Consider the following 21,932-nt stretch of genomic DNA (forward strand, 5'->3'; position numbering starts at 1 on the left):
TTAAACGCAGCATGTCTACTGAGGACCTTTTAAAATGGCTTCCTGCATGTGACTGCACCGGTGTTGTGTGTAATGATTCATTACACACAACATCAGTAAAGTCACATTCATTACAAATGAAGCACATGTATTTATTTATTTACTTTTGTTTTCCGAAGTAGAGTAAGTGGCAGTACGATTCACGTGAAACCTGACATGTTTACATAATGTTATGATTTGTGTGTTGTTACATTATATAGATTTAAACATTTAAAATTATAGTTCATTATAGATTTTTTTTTACTGCAGTATGTGGATTATATTTCCAAACCAATATGCTATAGTTTAATACTTTTTTTTTTCTTGTATAAATTCGATCTCATTGTCTCTTAATCACTCGCATTTCTATTTTTTCTCACTGGCTGATGATACTATGACGTCATTGCTTGTAGTGCATTTATGTATATGACCACTCAGTGACGTCGAATATTTTGGAAATGACACGTTTCAGCTCAGAACAAAACAAAAAAAACTGGTGATGACTACAAATAATCTTTTGAGAAAGCGTGAAAGCACTTTACTTTAGTCATGCCAGGTTCAGTCGACAAGTGGCGCTAATACGGCTGAGAAGCAGCACAACAACACAAAGGAAGAGAAGAAGAACCCGGTGACAAAAAGTCAACATGGCGTTCAATTTTGGCGGCGCTGCTGCTTCAAATCCTGCAGCAAGTAAGTGCATTTTATTTGCACATTCTGTACGATAGTTACTATAAGTAGTAGTTGTTGAGTTTGTCGGTGACCCGCCCGTATTTTTAAGCCTTGATTTGTCGCAGGTGAACGCTAACGCAGTGGTTTACCCTCGTGACAAGAAGATGCATTTCTCCTTAGCCGGCTAATGAAAAACATCAAGTGAAGTCACAGGCTGTGTTTGAAATTATTTGCTCATTATTTACTCACTAATCACTATTTTGGAATTTTTATGCAGTGGACAATAGTGTATATCGTTAACTCAATAAATAAAATGGAAAAATAATCTTCGATCACTACTTGGGCGCGCAGTAATTACGTCATTGTTGTCGCATTATTTAAACGTACCGGAGCCATTAAGCTTTCGTCATAAATTATAGGATGCCTTTGATTGTCTGCATGTCATGCAATTGTAATAAAATAATAATAATAATAAAAAATAAACGAATAAATTCCAGGACACGATGAGTGCAGTAGGAGGTGCATTCAAGGACCAGTTTAAAAAAAAAAGACATCACAAACGTCGACGAAATCTATCAATAACAACACCCATATTTCACAAGTAATTACAAAAGCACAAAAACAGAGCACAGGCGAGTTTTCCAGCAAAACTTGAAGGGTAGGTTACCCCAAAATGCTATATGCAAGAGTTCATAAATAGTAATGAGGATGTAAGTGATGATTGAATAATTCTGAACATAACCAGTGTTGGTGTTTTTTAACGCAGCCCTCTTAGGACAGCAAATACACGCGTTGAGTACGTTACTGTGATCGCTCATAGCATGAGGGATATGCCTCATGTGTTTCGTTGTAGAATGGCCAAACTCTTGATGTAATTTGACTTTTTTGTCTTTTGTGAAGGCACAACTGGATTTACATTTGGTTCGTTTGGCGCGAAGACCACCGCATCAACGGCGTTTGGCTTTGGCAGCCCGGCGACCACCACCACAGCCGCCTCTGGATTCGGCAGTAAGCCTTCTTCTCTACTTCTTGTGAACACCTATGTACAAAGTTTTGAGAGTAACATTTTAATATCATGAGGAAAAAAATAACATTGCAAAAAAAGAGAGAAAAGTCTTTCTTTCTTTTTTGACGAAATATCAACATTTTCCACACAACATTTTATGGGCTATTTATGTGTTTATTTTCATAAAGTTTTGTTTTTGACATACAAAGCTTACTTTTGTAAAATTGCAATCCCTACTATATTTTTGTAACATTAGTATGTTTTATTTATGTAAAATTAATACATTATTTTTTTTGTAAAATTACAATTTATTGACTTTTATGTAAGTACTTTACTGACATAATATGACAACTTATTTTAACTCATTCACTGCCATTGACAGCTATAGACTGCCAAAATTAATTTGAACTATTTTTATTAGTTTAACTTTTTTTTTTCTCATTTTTGCTAACAAGAGTATGACAACCTATATATTTTTTTGTACATTTAGAACAGATTACGATTGCAAATTTTAATCGCCTGATGCCCCTAATTTTTAATAACCTTTTCTTTATTTTTTTTATTTTAATAATGTTTTTTTTTAAAGAAAAAATTGTAAAAATTAGGGGCGTAGGGCAATTAAATTTTTTAAACGTAATTAATCGCATGACTTCACTAGTTAACTCACGATTAATCACACATTTTATATCTGTTCTAATACAAAAAAACATTCTAGGTTTTTATACTTTTGTTAACAAAAGTGGGAAAAAATGTTAAACTAAAAATTGTTAAAATGACTTTTTTACGTCTATAGCCATCAATGGCAGTGAATGAGTTAATGTGGTAAAATTACTATTGACAGAATTTGCTACTTATATAAATTACTACATTAAAGTTACACTTTATTGACATTAAATTAACAACTTTTTTTATTGTCTTAAATTTTTCTTGTAAAAGTAGTATTTTGCTAAAATGATGACTTTTAAAAAAAATATTTGTCAAATGAAAACTTAATTGGCATAAACTAATTTTTATGGGTTATTAGCCGGCAAGCTGCCTTAGTCGTGTGATTTGAGTGCACTTCTGGTCCCAGGTCTCACAGCTCCGAGTTTTGGCACGGCGACAACCACCGCTGCCGCACCAGCAACAGGATTTCCATTTGGCTCCACCGGCACGGGTACGTCGCTACACCCGTGGCTTAGTCTGTTTACCTTCTATGATTTTCCCATTGTATTAACGCTTATCATTTTAACTCCCAACTGTGTCGTTCTCTCCCTCTCGCTGCCCGCCTTTGCTGGCCCGTAGGATTTGGGGGGCTGGGAACCGGAGGCACCCCGGCTGGTGGGTTTAGTTTTGGGGGTTTCGGCTTAAATGCCAACCCGGCGGCAACAGCTGTGGGCTTTAACGCGGGCTGCTTTGGCACAGCGTCCACCGCTGGTACTGTTTTCAATTTTGGCAATAGCCTGACTAGCACAGGTAGATGAAACCTTGTGATTGACTGGAGTCGTGTAGAGTACACAAAACATCCATGTGTCACGTCTGTGTGGTGCCGTGCTTCTTCATGTCATGTGACGTCGTGCGTTGACGTACGAGGGGTTAATTCAGGATTACTGCTCACGTTCACTACTGAACGCTCATTGGCATCTTGTCTTCCAAGTGTACAATTTACAGATGACTATATTTAATTACAAAAAAAATAATTAGTTATTCAGTCCTTCGTGTATGGTAGGTGTGAGAAGTAATCTTGAATTCTCTTTGTGACGGTCGCTTATAATGTGTCAATGCATTCATCTACTTTAATACACCAACCGCTACAATAATTGCTTCTTTATTTATTTATTGATTATCCAAAATCACCATTTATTATTTATTTTTATTTCTATTATTATTTTCTTTGCTTGTTACATACCCACATCGTCGTAGTAATTAACATAAGTGATTTGTTGTGATTATTTTCTTTTTTTTGTTGTAAAATTTGGCTCTCAGGCGCATTTGGTGGCTTTGGCACGACGACGACAGCTGCTGCCGCGCCGGGTTCCACGTTTAGCTTTGCGCCCTCTTCTAGCACCACAGGTAAGTCAACGCCTCCTAAAAAAAAAAAAGTCTCCTTTTGGCTTCTTTCTTTTTGCTTCAAGTCTCCTAGAGAAAATGTGTCTCCTTACTGTGACCAACTTATCTTAGGAGGCCTGTTTGGCAGCACTTCCGGCCTTGGTACCGGAGCCGCTGCTGGCGCCACCGGATTCGGAACTGGACTGGGAACCAGTAGCCTGGGCGGCTTTGGTGGATTTAGTCTCCAGCCCACTCAGCAGCACCAGGGTGAGTTACACTAAATCATTTGTTGGTAGACAACAAAAGGAAAAAGAACATGAAACCACAAGCACGGAAGAACGTGAAATTTCCATGAAGGCCGACGTCGAGTTTGAAACTTGCACATCGTAACTTAAAAGGGTAGTCAACCCCCCCAAAACATTTGACAATACTATGCAGCTCCACTAGTCTAAATATATTATTTTGTTTAATATTGTGTTAGTGAAATATGAGTTAAGCAGCAAAATTCAGCCGTTTTTATCCATCTCAGGGGGGCGGCCATTTTGCCACATGCTCTCGACTAAAGATGACATCAATGTTGCTCAGGTGTCAGGTAACAACCAATCACAGCGCAGCTCCAGAAAACCGGTGAGCCGTGATTGGTCGTTGCCTGAGCAACATTGATGTCGTCTAAAGTCGACAGAAAGTGGCAAAATGGCCGCCCCCCTGAGATGGATTCAAAACGGCTGGATTTTGCTTCGAACTCTTATTCCACAAATGTAATATTAATCAGGATGTCATGTTTAGATTAGCGAGGTCACATATAACATATTGTCAAGAAATGTTTAAAGTTGACGTCCACTTCAATAACTGTCCACCATTTTGATTTACCTTGGAATTTGTTTCTTAGCCTTTTATAAAAGTCATAAAAGCAAACTTCTAGATAATTTATCCGATCGTCTTGAAACATTGCGTTTCATCTAAAGATGTTTTAGGATGAAAAGATATTGAAAGCTTTTTATTTGGTTGTACGTTTTGCCTAGATATGTAAAAAAACTAAAACAATGGGAGGAAAATGTAGCAGCTGAAGACCTACAAAAAAGTAATTTGTAGCCATGTGCTAACCCTAATAGGAAGTCTGCCATTTTGAATTTATTTGGTAACTAAGTGCCATTTTTTTAAACTTTTTTATAGAACACATTTTTAACGAGCTCCTCCTAGAGAATTTTTCCATTCGTCTTCAAACGTTAGGTGTTTCATCTAAACACGTTTAAGATGAAAAATTATTGAAAGGGTTTTATTTAGCGATGTGCCGTTTGCTAATTTTCTTTTTTTTTGTTATTTATTATTATTATTTATTTATTTTTATTTTTTATTTTTATTATATTATTTGTTATTTTGTTCATTTTCGTTCACTGTAATACAACAAAAACGGCAATATAATTTTTTTCACACAAAATGTAAATAGCATCTCGCTAAACGCATATTGGCGAATGAGTAGCTATTTGCAGACAGTGAATAGTTATACTTCAACCTTTTTGACCAGACATAGTCATGTATGGTTTTTATTTTTTTTACCAGGAAGCTTGTTTGGCCAGCCCGCCCAGCAACAAGCTCAGCCCAATCAGCTGTACCAGCAGGTGACGGCGTTGTCGGCGCCCACCTTGCTGGGCGACGAGCGCGACTCCATTCTTGCCAAATGGAACCAGCTGCAGGCCTACTGGGGCACGGGCAAGGGCTACTTCAGCAACAACAACCCCCCCGTGGATTTCAACCAGGAAAACCCCTTCTGCAGGTTCAAGGTAACCCTAGCTCGTTGGGAATAAGATGAATCGATAACAAAATTAGTTAGGACGAATCACTTAATGACGTGAACCCCCGTCAGACTCTTCCGCAGCAGGTTTAGGGAAGTGTGATATAGAGAGACTGAATTAGCTGTTTTTTTTTGGCGACATCTTGTGGTTTCTGAAGACAAAAAAAAGGGTTCCACTGAAAATATACGAATTGGAAAAATAGGTTGATGTTCACGTCTTGTGGCCGCCAGGCCGTGGGCTACAGCTGCGTGCCGATCAGCAAGGACGAGGATGGCCTGGTGGTGTTGGTCCTCAACAGGAAGGAGGCGGACGTGCGAGTGCAGCAGCAGCTGCTGGTGGAGTCGCTGCACAAGTTTCTGGGAAGCAACCAGACGCTCAGTGTCAACGTGGACGGCGTCAAGTCTCTGCCCAACGACCAGTACGTCACACGTGTATACACACACACACACTCGACTTGGTATTGAGTGTTTGAATGGTTTTTTTTGGTGCTCACAATTTTTTTGGGGTGTTTATAGAGAGTACTTGTATACTTTAAATAGTTATATATATTCTTGCATGTTTTACATGATTTTTTTGTGTAATTCACAAGATGCTGAACACAAACTTTAAAAGACTAGTGAATCATTCTTAGTTGGCATGTGAACCTTTTATTATTATTATTATTGTTTTATTTTTTATACTTAAATTCAAAATGAAATGGTTGTGTACAGTGAACCTCTGCATACTCATGGTTTGGCACCTGTGGATTTGCATATTTAACCCCCCAAATAGTTTATTAATATTTCCCCACTGGTTTTAGGTGGAAAATATAAATTGAAGGTTTATCAGCCTTTTTTTATTGTGAATAATTCTATGGGTTGGTAAAATACAAAAATCCCCAATACATTTCAATGGACGTTATATGTATATTGTCGCTATTCTTGGTTAATGTAAAAATAATAATAATGAATCTACTAAATAAAAATGGTCGTAAAGTTTTTTGTTTTTTTTGCAATTTTAATATAATATTGGTAAAAATATAAAAACACTTATAATTAATTTACATTTAAAATGTATGAATTTTTATTTTGTGATTTATTTATTTTATTGATTGATTCCATGATGATATTGCTGTTTTAGTAATATGTTAAAAATATAAAGTGTCATTTAAAATCATTATTCAAATATTTTTTTTGTATTTTGTTAATAGCAAGGTAGCTTTAGTGAAGTTAATTTTAATAATTGATTAATCCGGCGATTGTTTTTTCAATTTAATTAATGAACTGTATTTTTTTAAGAAAGTTTTAATTTCCATTCAGATATTCAAAAAGAGGACGTTATTTCAAATTGACATAAATAAATAAATAAGGATTCAGTCACAGGTTAGTTCCATAACATGTCAGAAAATAGGCAAAAATGTTGATCATTGTTTTAGAAAACATGGTTGCAAATGTTTTATTTTGACTCAACAATAAGTCTAGAGAAAAATTACTCTCGAGTGGCTGAAATTTCAAAGATTTTGCCTATTTTAAATTAAACATCTCTAAATGATTAATCAATCAGCTATAAAAAATAATTAGCTATTAATTTGACAATCAATTAGTTGTTGATCAATCTTTTCACCAAAGAATATGTTGACTGATTGTGTCCATACGGCTCTCAGGACAGAAGTGATCATTTACGTGGTGGAGCGCTCCCCTAACGGCACATCCAAGCGCATTCCTGCCTCCACGCTCTTCTCGTACCTGGAGCAGGCCAACATCAAGATTCAGCTCGCGCAGCTGGGCGTGGCCATGTCCGTCACGCGCACCGAGCTCTCGCCGGCGCAGCTCAAACAGCTTCTCCAGAACGCCCCGGCAGGTGAGTGTGCGCCCGCTTTCAACAGTATTTTTGTTTAGTTTTTTTTTTTTTGCAATGATTCAAAGACGATATTTGTTGACGTCAGGGGTGGACCCCATCATCTGGGAGCAGGCCAAAGTGGACAACCCTGACCCGGAGAAGTGAGTAACTTTGCCGTTTGTTTGCAACCTACAGTGATAAACCGCCACCTCTTTTGTACCTAGGTTGATCCCAGTGCCTATGGTGGGCTTTAAAGAGCTGCTTCGGCGACTTCAGATCCAGGAGCAAATGACTAAACAACACCAAACCAGAGTGGACGTACGTGAATACCATTAACTAGGGTTGAATCTTTTTTTTCTTTTCTTTTTTTAATAATCTTGATTGACAAGTTTTTTTTTCACCTCAATATTACGATTTATCATGCGTTTCAGGGTCCTATTCTCATGTATTATTATTTTTAAAAAAATTACAAAACATTAAGTTAATCTCTTTTCTACACTGTAAAAACATTCACTCAGAAATTCAAAGTACATTTTACAAGGGAGATTTTTGAGTACATTTTACCAGTTTATTTAAAAAAAAAAAAACAATAAATAAATAAATATATTTTCTACACTAAAAAAATCACTCAGGAATTATAAGTACATTTTACAAGGGAGATTTTTGAGTACATTTACCAGTTCATTAAAAAAAACAATAAATAAATCTCTTTTCTACACTGTAAAAAAATCACTGAGATATTCTAAGTTTTTTGAGTACAGTTTATTTAATTTTTTTTATAGCTACTCATGGGTTGAGGAACTAACCCACAACCTTTAGGTTGGGAGACAGCCACTCTACCATCTGAGTCATGCCGCTCCTGCTGTGTGTTAGCATATTGATGGTGTCAGGCAGAATCCTTGTACCTCCAAAAGACCCATGTTTGGTCTAATTTTAGACACACCAGTATAGTGGCAACTGGCAAACAGCAAGAGTGGCATGGCTCAGGTGGTAGAGTAGCCATCTACCAAGCTGAACGTCATGAGTTCGTTCCTCAACACTTGAGCAACTTTTTTTTTTCTTGTAAAATTTTGTTAAAATTTCTGAGTTTTGTTTTTACAGTGTAGAAAAGAGATTAATTAATTTATTTATTTTTTAAATAAACTGGTAAAATGTACTTAGAATTTCGGAGTGTTTTTTTTTGTACAGTGTAGAAAAGAGAATAATTTATCGTTTTGTAAATAAAATAAAATACATGAGAATTTCTGAGTGAAAAGCTTGACTAGTTTTTTTTTTTTTTTCAAACACCTATAAGCACCTGGTCCACTAAGTCATTCTTGGGCCTACTGCCGAACATGTTGACTTTCCAGATTGTCTCCAACGACATCAGCGAGCTCCAGAAGAACCAGTCCACCACCGTGGCCAAGATCGCCCAATACAAGAGGAAGCTGATGGACCTCTCTCACCGCGTGCTGCAAGTACGTTCTGATGCACTCGTCCGGTCCGTCGACTCGTCCTTCCTCATTTCCCCTCCGTTCTTTCTTCCTTCGCAGGTGCTGATCAAGCAGGAGATCCAGAGGAAAAGAGGCTACGCCATTCAAGTGGACGAGGAGCACCTCAGGGTGCAGCTTGACACCATTCAGTCGGAACTCAACGCCCCCACGCAGTTCAAGGTGAGTGATTTGGGTGTACTTGCATCTTTTTATTAAGGGTGTCAAAATTAGTGCGCTAATTTTGAGTAAAACATTTTTTACGCGCAATTAATCACCGCCCCCTTACGAGGAAAGCTTGTACTGGGGAGAATTCCAGTCGCAATGCAGCAGACACGTCCACTTCCAAATTTTGCAGTAATAAATTTAATAATAATGAAATATATTTGTGGAGATTGGGGTCAATTTGTATTTTGTCATTTAAAAAACGTGCAGAATTTCACAAGTTACTTTATGTTGAAGATTAGATAGCTCTTAATATGAAAAGAAAATGCACTGAGCTGTTACCGTTTTACAAATGCAATTATGCCATCTAGTGGCAGAAAAATGACCAACACAAATTATTATCACATTTGTTTTTTACAGTACAGTACATCGTTTTAATTTTAACTCAATTTTATGAATTATTAAGAAATTACTGTATCAATGACTAAAAGATGCAGCCATATTTATATTAGTTTAAAACATTTTCCCCACTTTTATGTTAACTCTTTGACTGCCATAAACGTTATAAAACGTTTAGCATAAACCTAGGGAAGGGCGCCGAGGACGTTAAAAGACGTCCCCTATGTTTTTTTGTTTTTTTTTCAAAAACGGGTGCAGGAAAGCCTTGGGCAGCTGTGCTGAAAGTATCAGGCAGATATGATTAGTCAAAGACTCGTTTTGGCCCCTAGAGGGCAGCGATGACTCTCTTTGCACAAGGTTGGATGGGCCGCCCACCGTGGGCGTCAGTAGAAGACGTGAGGCGGAGCTAGAGTGTTGAGGAGACAATGGCTGATCCAAGCCACAATGGCTTGACCAAGCAACCGGTTACAAGCAGCTCAGCTTGAGCATTTTTTTCAAAGACGGAAAGCATCAATCAATACTAAAAAGCGCATTGATGTCAACGATGATGATGACTCCGAGCTCTACGCCAAAGTTGGAAGCTTTGGCCTGTTACTATCACGTAGTAAGCCTCACCGGCTAAGCGCGGCTAGCGCTGCTAAGGCCGGAAAACGCGCACAATAGCCGGCCGGGTACTTCTGCACAAGCGGACATTCGATCGGGCGATGGAGAGTTGGCATCGACCAATGCAGATTGATGATGATGATGATGACGACTCCGAGTTTGACGCCAAAGTTGGAAGCCTGGACGTGTTTACGATCACGTAGTAAGCCTCACCGGCTAAGCGCGGCTAGCGCTGCTAAGGCCGGAAAACGCGCACAATAGCCGGCCGGGTACTTCTGCACAAGCGGACATTCGATCGGACGATGGAGAGTAGTCGAAAAGCATCGACCAATGCACATTGATGATGATGATGATGGTCACTCCCGAGGTTGACGCCGGAGTTGGAAGCATTGACGCGGCCGTTATTCTCTCGTCATAAAGCCTCACCGGCTAGCGCTGCTAACGCCGGAAAACGCGGAGCTGCACAAGCGGACATTCGATCGGACAATGAAGAGTACCCCGAGTCCAATGCATATTCATCGGAGGAGCGGGTACAGTCTGATCACGGAGAAGACACTGTTTCTGGACTACGATGCCACCATGAATGGAGTGGATAAAATGGATCAGAACATCTCCTACCACCCGGTATAGCAACTGAAGGACACGGGGAAGCGAGACGTAACGAAACCGTAGCATGATCCTGATATTAGACTTGATGACACACTGCAGTATATACTTGCTATTCCCCGGAAAAAAACGGCCTGCAAGAAAGTGGCGCACGCGAAGAGGCAATCTGTTGTGCAAATGCTGTTGCGTCTCTTTGCACGCAGGAGAGTGTTACAAAAAGAAAAACTGTCGTTGAAACATCCACATATTTGTAAATAGCACCACAGTTGCACACATTTGTAAATAGTTTGCCAAATTGTTGTCAAATTGTTACACTGTTGAATGTAAATAAACGTATTTTGCTATCAAAAAACACTTTTTCATTCTTGGTGGTAGTGTTTTATAGAAGTAAAGCACTATTTAGGTGTTTGTGGCATCATTCATGGACAAAAAGAAGTGTAAAATTCACTAGAATGCATGAAATAATATCGTTTCACTAAAAGCTTGATTTCTCCATATTTTGGTCCAAAACAGGCGAAATTGGGTCAAACTAACCATTTTCTATTGTTGATTACTAAAGAACGGAATAAGGTAGAAACAAACTTTTTTTTTCTGATGAAAGATGAAAGTCCAATCTTTCATTTGGTAGTACGTGTGTTTCCATAGTCCAAACAGAACATTTTCTGTGGACCTTGAAAGATCAGTCAAAATGCTTAAATCGGCTGGCACTGGCGGCATCCCTTTTCTGAAAACGTCTGGCAGTCAAAGAGTTAAAAAGAGTATACAACTTAGAAAAAAATATTTTATTGTACATTAAGAATAGATATAAAATTTGTGATCAACTCAGTCACTCCCAGCCATTTTCACTGAAGCAATCCCCTTCACTTCCGTTTTACCGGATTTTTGCAAGGCTCACAGAATATTGTGTTCTATTGCTATAAAAACATAGAACCTACATAGGCATTAAGCACCAACACAATTAGCCTCTGCTAAACGGTTAGCAATCGCGATTAGCGTTAGCGCGCTAGTGATTACCACTTAACGTAAACAAACACTAACCACCATTTAGTTCACACATACATATATATGTATATCGACATGAGCTGAATTGAGTGTATATGCCTACTAATTATGTATTATCTTCTATGCGTAAGCATTATTAAACGCCAACGAAATTAGCCTAGGCTAAATGGTTAGCAATGTCGATTAGCATTATGTAATGTCATATACTCTTTAAGTTTGGACATGTTTCCAATGAGTTTCCCTCCCCCAGGGTCGCCTGAATGAGCTGATGTCTCAGATCCGCATGCAGAACCACTTCGGGGCCGTGCAATCGGAGGAGCGCTACAACGTCGACGCCGACCTCCTCCGAGAAATCAGACAGGTAAACGTTTGAAACTTCTAGTTTAGACCACTATTTGAAGACTGGCCAAAGAGGGTGGCGTTAAAGGTTATTAACAAAGTGCTTTTGCGTAACTTCACCTTTTAGCACCTAAAGCAGCAGCAAGACGGTTTGAGTCACCTGATCAGCGTGATTAAAGATGACTTGGAAGACATCAAACTCATCGAGCACGGGCTGAGCGACAGCGGGCACGCGCGGGGCGGCGTCCTCAGTTGAGCTGATCATCTGAAGCACAGTGTTGGAATGTTTTGTGTGCGGAACCCATGGCTGACTGTTATGTGCTTTCGGGACATATAAGAGAAAGTTTACAGGCGCCAACTAATAGTTTTTGGTCATTCGCGTTAAATCAGATTTTGGATATGAGATTTTGAAAACATTTGTACATAAGTCTTTGTATTGCTTTTTATTTGCCGCTAGAATGTTATTAAAATTTCATTTCAACTTTAACCTTAAAAATCATCTTTTAAAGTTGTGACTCTGTGAGTGGAAGTAGGGTTGCCGATTTCCCATGGTGCACTTGAATGCAACAATATTGCGTTACTACAGGACCAAAAAAAGAAAAACAATCAGCGAAATAATAGCATTCAATTACATAGGGACAGATGCAAAAAAAAACATTCAGACAATTGAAAACAAGCATTCCATGTAAGCATCATGTTTGTAGCGAAAATGATCTTAAACAGCTGTCCCTGTAGAATGGCTTATAAAAAATGAAAAGCCAAATCAATATTTTTGAAAAGGTGGATACAGTGTATGTGTATATAGCAGCGACAATGTTTCAGAAAATCAAACAGGAGCCGCTTTGTTTCTGAATTAAGCATAAATTAGTAGCTGCGCATGTCAAACAGTTGAATAATGCAAAAGTATTGGGAAAGTGATGAAATAAAATTAAGAAGGATCCGGATGCATGGGAGCTTTGAATCTAAATCTTATATTACGGATGAACAAAGACAATTGCACAATCTGGGTGGAAATGGAGCAAAGGTCACCATAGCAAGAGGTAAGCTAAAATGCTAAAGTTAAAACATGATTTTGAAGGGGCAATTTTTGAAATCATTTGAAACATTGTTTTGCCCAAAAAACACTTTATGGAAAGTTTGTATCTGGTAGAGTGACGATTTGATTCGTAATGGTACGACTCCTTTTGAGCGGTTAAGAGAATTTCTTGTCATTTTACAATAGAATGAACGTTTGAGTACAGTTAATGTCACAAAAAACATTCCAATCAGTTTTGATTCAAAAACTCATTGAAATCATACCACTATAAAATATGATATGCATCAAATCATCTTTAATTGGGAAAGATAATCTCTTATAATTCCTGTCTCACAACAATCGAAGCAAACTGGAATGTATACAATTTTGTATTATGCAAGTTGTAAGTGGAAGGTGAAGTGAGGCAGAGGTCAATTTGTGTTATCTTACTGGTGGTTCGTCTGGTCGTATAATCAATTAGACACTTTTTCTGACTCAGCACAAGAATAATGTTTTGATTCCATTAGTTCCAAATTATTGAAAATTTGTCACGTGCAGGCTGAGTGCTGCTTGTATAAATCGAAACGTTTGAGTTATGCAAGCTTGGGCTTCGTTAATTGTTTGATGACACATGGTTTTTTTTTTAATGTTTTTTTTTTTTTTAAGTAGCCCTTGGCCTGCAGCTGGTTCCATTTGGCCAGAATGGAGTCGCGCTCACAACGCCGTCACCTGCTTCGGCGGAGGTCTTTTCATTATTTTAAACCTTTCGTGCTAACTCTGTCGAGCCAAAAAAGTGGTGTGAATGTATGGCGTAACACTAAGTTCAATTCTGGGGCCTCTGCTGTTTTCGTTGTATCTGCTGCCCCTGGGTCCATATCAAGAAAACAGCTCTTCCTCTTTTTTTTTTCTTTTTTTTTTTTTAAATAGGGATACTAACTCAAGTTAGCCATTTTTAGAAGTAAGCTAATTTGCCAATAATGCAATAACTTCATTATTATTATTTTTTAATCTAATTAATACCTTTAAAAACACATTTTGTCACTTACTATCGCCTGAAGATGACATCACTCGTTCTCAGGAAACAGGTAACGACCAATCATGGTTCAGTTTGCTAGTCACATGATCAAACCGTCCCTCATTTGTTAGTAAATTGCGTTGTATTTGTAAAGAAAACTTATGTTCTTCCTTTGCCAATAGATGTCGCCCTCACCATAGTTGCACATGTGTGTTCACATATTTGCTTTTGTCAAACAGAGCCGCCTACTGGCGAAGAAATATAAGTAGCAGCTATATTATTGAAAGCCTGTACACGCAGTCACAACAGGGAGGCAGAAACACGACAAATTCCCTTGCTCAACATTGCTTTTCATTAAGGAGCCTTCGAAAGAAAAAGGAAGTAAAATCTAAAGGCTACAACAACCACGTGTCCTCTTGTTTTCTGGAAACTCTTAAATGTTGAGCTCGCTGCCTAGGTTACGTCCTCTGCACTAACCGAGGGCAGTGCTGTCATTCACTTGTGCACTTGTACCTTATTTAATGTCCACTAATTCCGTTTAACCATTTTTTTGTCTGACTTGAAACAAGTTTACAAAGGTCAAGGTGGTTGTTACGGAATGCGAAATTTGTCATTTCCTCCACCACCTGAACTCATCACTCCTTTCCCAGGCATGCCGTCCTGTTGGTCAGGAATACTGTTGCCTTTTCAAGGTCACGTCATTGAAATGAATCCTTTTTGTGTGTGTGCTTAATTATAAAGTGATGAAATATTTGAACTTGAGTTACATCCTCTACATGTGACGTTTGCTCATTATTACGAGGAAGGAGCATGAGCAAGGCTACTTCAAGGACTCGAGTGTTGATGGATAGACTCCAGTGTGGGACTTTTTAGAGTGTACAACCTTATTCTTAAAATCACACACAAGAAGTTAAGAGGCAATGGCATGAAGCTCATTTCATTGGCAAACTTCCCAAAATGGCTAATTCATGTTGTTGTATGTATATTTTTAACCCAACTGATTTGCTCACTTTTTCTGTTAACTCATTCACTGCCATTGACGGCTATAGACGTCAAAAATTCATTTAAACTATTTCTATTAGTTTAACATTTTTTCCCACTTTTGTTAACAAGAGTATGAAAACCCAGATTTTTTTTATTGCATTAGAACAGATATAAAATCTGTGATTAATCGTGAGTTGACTAGTAAAGTCATGTGATTAATTACGATTACAAATTAAAATGTGATCTTTTCTTTATATAAAAAAAGATGATTAAAAATATAAATATATATTAAAAAAAAGAAATTAAAAATTAGGGGCATCAGGCAATTCAAATTTGTAATCATAATTAATCGTATGACTTCACTAGTTAACTCACGATTAATCAAAAATGTTATATCTGTTCTAAATGTACAAAAAAAAATCTAGACTTTCATACTCTTGTTAACAAAAATGGGGGGGAAAATTGAATTTTTGACGTCTGTAGCTGTCAATGGCAGTGAATGAGTTAACTCCGAATGAAGTCATAAAACAACAAAAATTCATGAATCTTTTTTGGGACAAGAAAGTATCCGTTCCAATTATTCTATCAGAGAAAAATCTGAGTTGTAGAAATAACTGGAAGCTCATTATGTTTTTATAAACTTTTGATAACGACTGTATGTAAACAAGTGGGCCTCACTTATTAAGTACTGAATTTATTTAGACAATCAATAAAGTAGACTTGATTTGCTCCGCTGTATTATTTGAGGTAGCCCACCCACCTCAAATAATACAGCGGGAGCGTCTGGCCTTGAGTTCGATGCTTGTTGTGTAATTAGTTCTCTTGATGTTGTTTTATTGGGGCTTCTTGCTGCATTACGGCGCACGTGGGTGGGTGGGTGGTTTTGCACGTACCACCGCCCGCCCGCCTGTTAATCTATTCCTTCCTGTCTTTTGGTGTGTGTGCTGGCTCATCCTCCATGTTCTCTTTCACATAGACCAGGAGACAGGACAACAATGTTAAGCATCTCAAGGCCAAGCAGGGCTCCAGGAAGATAAAAAAGCCACTTTTCCCAGGCCCTGACAACCAATACCTTGTGCAGCGTCCTCCCGTCTGGTCACTCCTACCGCCGCCTGCCATTGCAAGAAGCCATCCCCGAGGCCGCCGCCGCCGCCGCCACTGTTGCCGTGTTCACCCGTCGCCGTCCGTCCGTCCGTCCAGAGATCTGAGATGTCCTTTACCTCGATCACCGCGTTGGCACTGATGTGCTCCTCCGTGGCGATTGCGTTTGTCCTGCAGCCCCCCAAGCAAGAAGATGCCGTGGCACAAGACTCCAACAGCAGGTAGGCGACGCTCTTAAAGACGCCCGATGTTCTTTTTGTGTGTATTGTTGTGACGATCACTTGTGGGCTGAATGTTGTTTGCTCTGAGGTGTTATGTTTTTAGAGTTGCGCAGCGGGACACTTGAATGCTCTTTCAGGGTTGTTTTGGCGCACAGGCTGCAGGTGTCCGTCCCACTCATGCTTTACGGATGGTGTGAGAATCAATTGACACAACAGCAAATTGGAGCTGATGAATGAAAAAGCTTCTATTGCCACTTTATATCTTTATGTTGCCGTATCTAAATGTAGGTAAACATGTGATGTGACCACCCAATAATTTTAAAATGTGTACATGTAAGCACCCCCCCCCCCCAAAAAAAATTATGTTTGTAAATCAAGTATTGAATATTTTTTACTATAGATTTCGACATTAAGTTGTTGTTTTTTTTTTAATTGTTTTATTATTTATAACACATTCTTACTTAGTGTAAGCAACACAACGCTTTGTCTTTTAGTGAAAATATTTTCTTTTATATTACATTAATCGTTGTTATTATCTACAAATTAATTCATAGAAAATCAATCTAAATAAATTCCTCTATATGAAAATGTATTTTAATTTATTTTTTCAGATTTATTATATTTTGTTCAATTTAGCTTTTTTAGTCCTGATTTATATTTTAATTAGTCTTAAAGATACTGTATTTACATATTTTATTCATTTTGTAATATTCATGTAGATTTTTATTATAATTCATCATTTTAATATTTTAGGGTTTTTTGTCATTGTTTTTCATTGTATCTTTTGATTTACTATATTTACATTTTATTTTCATTACACTGTTTTTCATGGTCATTAATTATATGTATTTATAGTTTTAAACACACCTACATGTAATGAATGAATAAAATATGAATATATATATATATATATATATATATATATATATATATATATATATATATATATATACATATACACAAACATAATATTTTCATTCATATTGTGTATTATAATTGTCATATTTAATTTATGTATATTTTTGGTTTTGCAGTGTTTTTATTTCTATTTTTATGTTTTCTCAAGTTTTTAATTCTTATTTTATTCATAATATTACAACATATAATATAAAGCTTCCGTTTAAAAAAAATATATTTTTTTTAATTACAAGTCATATGTTAGAAGTAGCACGTTAATCCAAAGCTACGTGTGTTAAACATTTCCATGAAAATCATTTTCAAGTGACTGTTGCTGTTTGCGTGCAGGTGCCATGGTGAGTCTCTGGAGTCCATCCGAAAGGAGCTCCTGGCTGCCCTCAACCTGCAGGCCGAACCGCGGATGCCAGAGGGCGCCAGGAAGCAGTGGAGCGGAACTGCCCAACGGCTCGAGGCTGTGGCAGGTACAACTGGAGTGCGCATGTTGACAACGTGAATCCCTGGAATTTTGATGCTCAATATCATCTCTACATCCGTAGTTTCTTCCGTGTCCTCCTCCTCTGATGATGATGATGATGGCTTGGACACCTCAGGATGCTGTGCCAAGACCTCAGAGGTTTCCATGACAGGTACACGCAATGGATTCTCTCCAGTTTAGAGTGATTTTGTGCTTTTTTTAAAGCAGGTTTTTACCTTAATATGAAAGCAGTAAAGTATGAAAAAATGTCAATATTGCGTACAATAAAGCAAAAAGTCACAAATGTGTCGCAGGATTATCATTCTCTTATTTTTATATAAGAGTCGCATAAAACAAAGTGAATGAATTGTATTTAAAAAAAAAACAAAAACATAACTTTGCCATAAGCCCACTAGCATAATGCTAACATTTAATGGGAAACGCCATAGACAGGCTAATAAACTGTTATTTAAACACAAACATTATAGCAAATTACTCACAGGCATATTTTTTATCCATTGCGGGATAATCGCAAATTAAACATTCTAGGTTTTAAAACTCTTGTTAACAAAAGTGGGAAAAATGTTAAACTAATAGAAATAGTTAAAAGGAATTTTGGACTTCTATACCCGTCAATGGCAGTGAATGAGTTAATGGCATTTCCATTCTTTTCAATGGGGAAAGATGATTTGAGATTCAAGCATTTTGAGTTAACCACAGATGTTCACTGTGTTATCTCTTTTTCTTCCCCCTTCAGATCTGGGCTGGGACAATTGGATGATCTATCCCCAGCGCGTCACCTTGGTGCACTGCGCCCCTTGTGGCCATAACGGGTCTTGCAGGCCCCAGCCCAACGCAGCCCACCGTGATGACTTGCAGGTGTGTTTGCCGCAGATGAGCGTGATTTGCTGCCTCCTGGCTGCCCCCCCCCCCCCCCCCCTCAACCCCACCCTCTAGTGTTTTGAAAGTTCAGGCAGCTGCCAATAGATAAGCCACAGTGTTGCCAATTTAATTGTTGGAGCGCTGCAAGCCTCAGCGCTTCTCAACCTCAAGGAATGCAACCTGGCAGTTTAAGTAGCTCGCCAAAGGCCACCTGGTTATCATTCTTTCACCTTGTTTTGGTAAATGCCATATTGGAAATGCAGCACAATTTGCTTTAATTAAGTTGATCAGAATGAATCGGTTAACTATAAAGATAAGTATGCTAAAAATTACATCAACTAAATGGCAAATAATGTATTGATTTTAACTAAGTAAATGAAACCACAACCATCTCATGCCCATGTACAGTGAGTAGAAAAAGTCTACACACCCCTAAAAAAATTTTACCTGGATAAATCACTAAAAAAAAGTTTTCTACTATTGTGTTTTTTAATCTTTACAGCAAAAACATTGTTGCACAATTGTATTATATATCTGTTCTAAATGTACAATAAAAAAACAGGTTTTCATACTCTTGTTAACAAAAGTAGAACATTTTTTAAACTAATAGAAATAGTTCTAATGAATTTTTGACGTCTATAGCCGTCAATGGCAGTGAATGAGTTAAAGGTAGTGATATATCTTGGTTTCGTTATTTTTATATTGCAAAAATCTGGCATTTGAACAGGGGTGTGTAGACTATTTATATCTGCTCGATAGCAATCAGTAACAATCTTCATGATTCATGAGTCGTTCAGAATATTCCAGCGTTTATAACCATCCTGTGTGTTCTTATTTCTGCAGCTTCAGGCGCCATGTTGCCAGCCCACCACCCAGGAAGCGGTGCCCGTCATGTACATGGACGAATGGAACACCGCGGTCATCAATTCCATGCACCTGACCCGTCGCTGTGGCTGCACGGCCCGCCTGCAGCCTCCTCAAGAGTAACGTTTGACACTTATAGCGCACCACAGTTCCTAAACTTAAAAACTCTATAATAGCTTCTGTACTGCCGTAATATTGCACTGTAAAAAAAAAAGAAAAGAAAAGAAAAAAAAGCCCTTTGCTGAGAAATTGATAATGAATAAAATTGATTACCGCCTCTCAAAACGGACCCATTTTGGGGACCCAAACCACAATTTGGGCAACCCTGCTGCCTTCATTGAGGTTGTGTATTTATCTTAGGAGAGCGTGGGAATCTCAGAAAGCTTCCTTAAAAGTCTGCATTCCTGTTTCTACCGACATCATAACAGCAGATCCTCAAACCTTCATACTATCACATCCACCTTCCGGAAAAATCCAACTATTTGCTCTTTTAAAAACGACCTCATGATGTCAAGCACTTGACACACTCGGGATTTATTGCCACTCATTTTATCCTTGGCCAGATTTCCATGGTGTCTGGTGCAGCGGGTGCGGTACTGAGTGTTCCCTTAAAAAATGTGCAAACGTCCCAGAGCCAAACAGTCTGCTTTTCTGCTCAAAAAGTCTCCTCTTCAGGAGAAAGAAGTCCGTTCGGTCAAGTTGAATGCTTAACAGTCCTAACAATTTACATGCAGAAGCCACTTTGTTGTTTTTATGTGCAAATTTGCAAGGGAGCTGTAATCCGTTTTATTTTTTTGTTATTATTATTTGTTTTTGCTATAGAAAATGTTTTTCTGTTATAGATCCGCGTTGTCCAATGGAAGGCATGGATGTCCTTGTTTTGTCTTTTCTCTAAAACACAAGATTAACACATTAACCTCGATAACTATAAACACTGAATATTTGAAGACGTTTTGCAATGATCAATATTTTCTATATTTTTAAAATAAATTTGAGGCATTCAATTAGGAAAATCTAATTAAATCGTTTTTAGATTTAAGTTTAAGACAATCAGTAAATAAGATGATAGATGACAATGTTCATATATCTTGGACATGAGCAATTATAAAAAAAAGAAATGTCTTGACAATATCTTCTATGCAGCCCCACTATTCTAAATACGGTATTTTTGGTTAATAATGTGTTAGTGGAATATGAGTTAAGCAGCGAAATCCATCCGTTTTTATCCATATCAGAAGGCGGCCATTTTGCTACTTGCTGTCGAATGAAAATGACATCACAGTTGCTCAGGTCTCAGGTAACAACCAATCACAGCTCAGCTTCAGAAAACAGGTGAGCTGTGATTGGTCGGTGCCTGAGCCCTGAGCAACTGTGATGTCGACGCTACAGCAAGTGGCAAAATGGCCGTCCCCTGGATTTTGCTGCATAACTCTTATTCCACAAATGTAATATTAATCAGAATGTCGTGTTTAGACCAGTAAGGTCACATATAACATATTGTTGTTAAGAAATAATGAAGGTTGACTTCCCCTTTTGAGGCCTTTATTGACATTATATAAGACATTTAAAAAGCTTCGATCACTTTGATCAAATGTAGGAATTTTATCTAGTAAAATATTCAAAATTGTTCCTTTTTTTAAAAGACTTTTAAAAAGTCCCTCTCTGAAGAAATTCCTAGTAGCCCCCTACTGGAGACATGTATACTCTTAACTCCTTCACTGCCATTGACGGCTATAGACGTAAAAAATTATATTAGTTTAACATTTTTTTCCCACTTTTGTTAACAAGAGTATGAAACCTAGATTTTTTTTATTGTACATTTAGAACAGATATAAAATGTGTGATTAATCGTGAGTTAACTAGGAAATTCATGTGATTAATTACGATTAGAAAAAAATGTAATCACCTGACGCCCCTAATTTTTTGTGATCTTTTTTTTTAAATCACATCAGGCGATTACATTTTTTAATTGTTATTAATCGCATGACTTCAATAGATTAATCACAAATTTTATATCTGTTATAAATGTACAATAAAAAACAATTCTAGTTTTTCATACTCTTGTTAACAAAAGTGGACCAAAAAATGTAAACTAATTGAAATAGTTCAAATATGAATTTTTGACATATATAGCCGTCAATGGCAGTGAATGAATTGCCTTGGTTTCAGATGAAAAGAAAAACAAAAACAAATTCCCGATATATGCTTCTTTAATGCACAGTGACCGTATAACCGGTCATTTGTTCTAGTTGTCTATACACTACTGAGTGCTAAGTTGTTTTTTTGACATTTGTTCTAGTTCTGCTCTCACTTATTTTTATTTTAAAGCTATACTTCACATGAGTATTTTTGTATGACTCGTTACGTTTTTTATGTATTGCGTATGTATTCATTTGGCACCTCAGCTTAGCCTTCGTGTATGGCGGGTGATACATCTCTCACTGAGCTCACGATTCACCGCTGCCATTTCTTGTTGAATAAAAGCTACCAAAATCAGGTTCTCATGTTCTGTTTGTGCAGTCTTTGTGGATTATTTATAGGAGTTTGTAACAAGCTTTCAGGA

At 37.6% G+C, this 21,932-nt stretch overlaps 2 protein-coding genes across 4 annotated transcripts; both read left to right on the top strand.

Moving 5' to 3' along the window:
* Nucleotides 1-533: 533 nt before the first annotated feature.
* Nucleotides 534-12,849, top strand: nup54 (nucleoporin 54). 3 transcript variants are annotated; one of them, XM_086096511.1, is made up of 15 exons: nucleotides 534-708; nucleotides 1,588-1,695; nucleotides 2,766-2,849; nucleotides 2,978-3,148; nucleotides 3,659-3,745; nucleotides 3,854-3,988; nucleotides 5,282-5,502; nucleotides 5,745-5,932; nucleotides 7,157-7,353; nucleotides 7,439-7,493; nucleotides 7,557-7,650; nucleotides 8,682-8,789; nucleotides 8,865-8,984; nucleotides 11,827-11,937; nucleotides 12,043-12,849. In XM_086096511.1, exons 1-15 carry the CDS (start codon nucleotides 663-665, stop codon nucleotides 12,169-12,171), a joined length of 1,854 nt encoding a protein of 617 aa, XP_085952637.1. In that variant the 5' UTR covers nucleotides 534-662; the 3' UTR covers nucleotides 12,172-12,849. The 3 variants fall into 3 exon arrangements, with proteins under 3 accessions (XP_085952637.1, XP_085952638.1, XP_085952639.1); XM_086096512.1 differs by having other exon boundaries at nucleotides 2,978-3,109; XM_086096513.1 differs by lacking the exon at nucleotides 2,978-3,148 and having other exon boundaries at nucleotides 536-708; nucleotides 12,043-12,844.
* A 3,019-nt stretch (nucleotides 12,850-15,868) lies between these two features.
* On the top strand, nucleotides 15,869-21,865 carry LOC147161762 (bone morphogenetic protein 7-like). The gene is made up of 5 exons (XM_086096514.1): nucleotides 15,869-16,251; nucleotides 17,497-17,630; nucleotides 17,706-17,795; nucleotides 18,381-18,502; nucleotides 19,349-21,865. Exons 1-5 carry the CDS (start codon nucleotides 16,139-16,141, stop codon nucleotides 19,490-19,492), a joined length of 603 nt encoding a protein of 200 aa, XP_085952640.1. The 5' UTR covers nucleotides 15,869-16,138; the 3' UTR covers nucleotides 19,493-21,865.
* Nucleotides 21,866-21,932: the final 67 nt, after the last annotated feature.

Source organism: Leptonotus elevatus, chromosome 15 (genome assembly GCF_054856555.1).
Source record: "Leptonotus elevatus isolate MCC_2025b chromosome 15, RoL_Lele_1.0, whole genome shotgun sequence".
Classification (NCBI taxonomy): domain Eukaryota; kingdom Metazoa; phylum Chordata; class Actinopteri; order Syngnathiformes; family Syngnathidae; genus Leptonotus; species Leptonotus elevatus.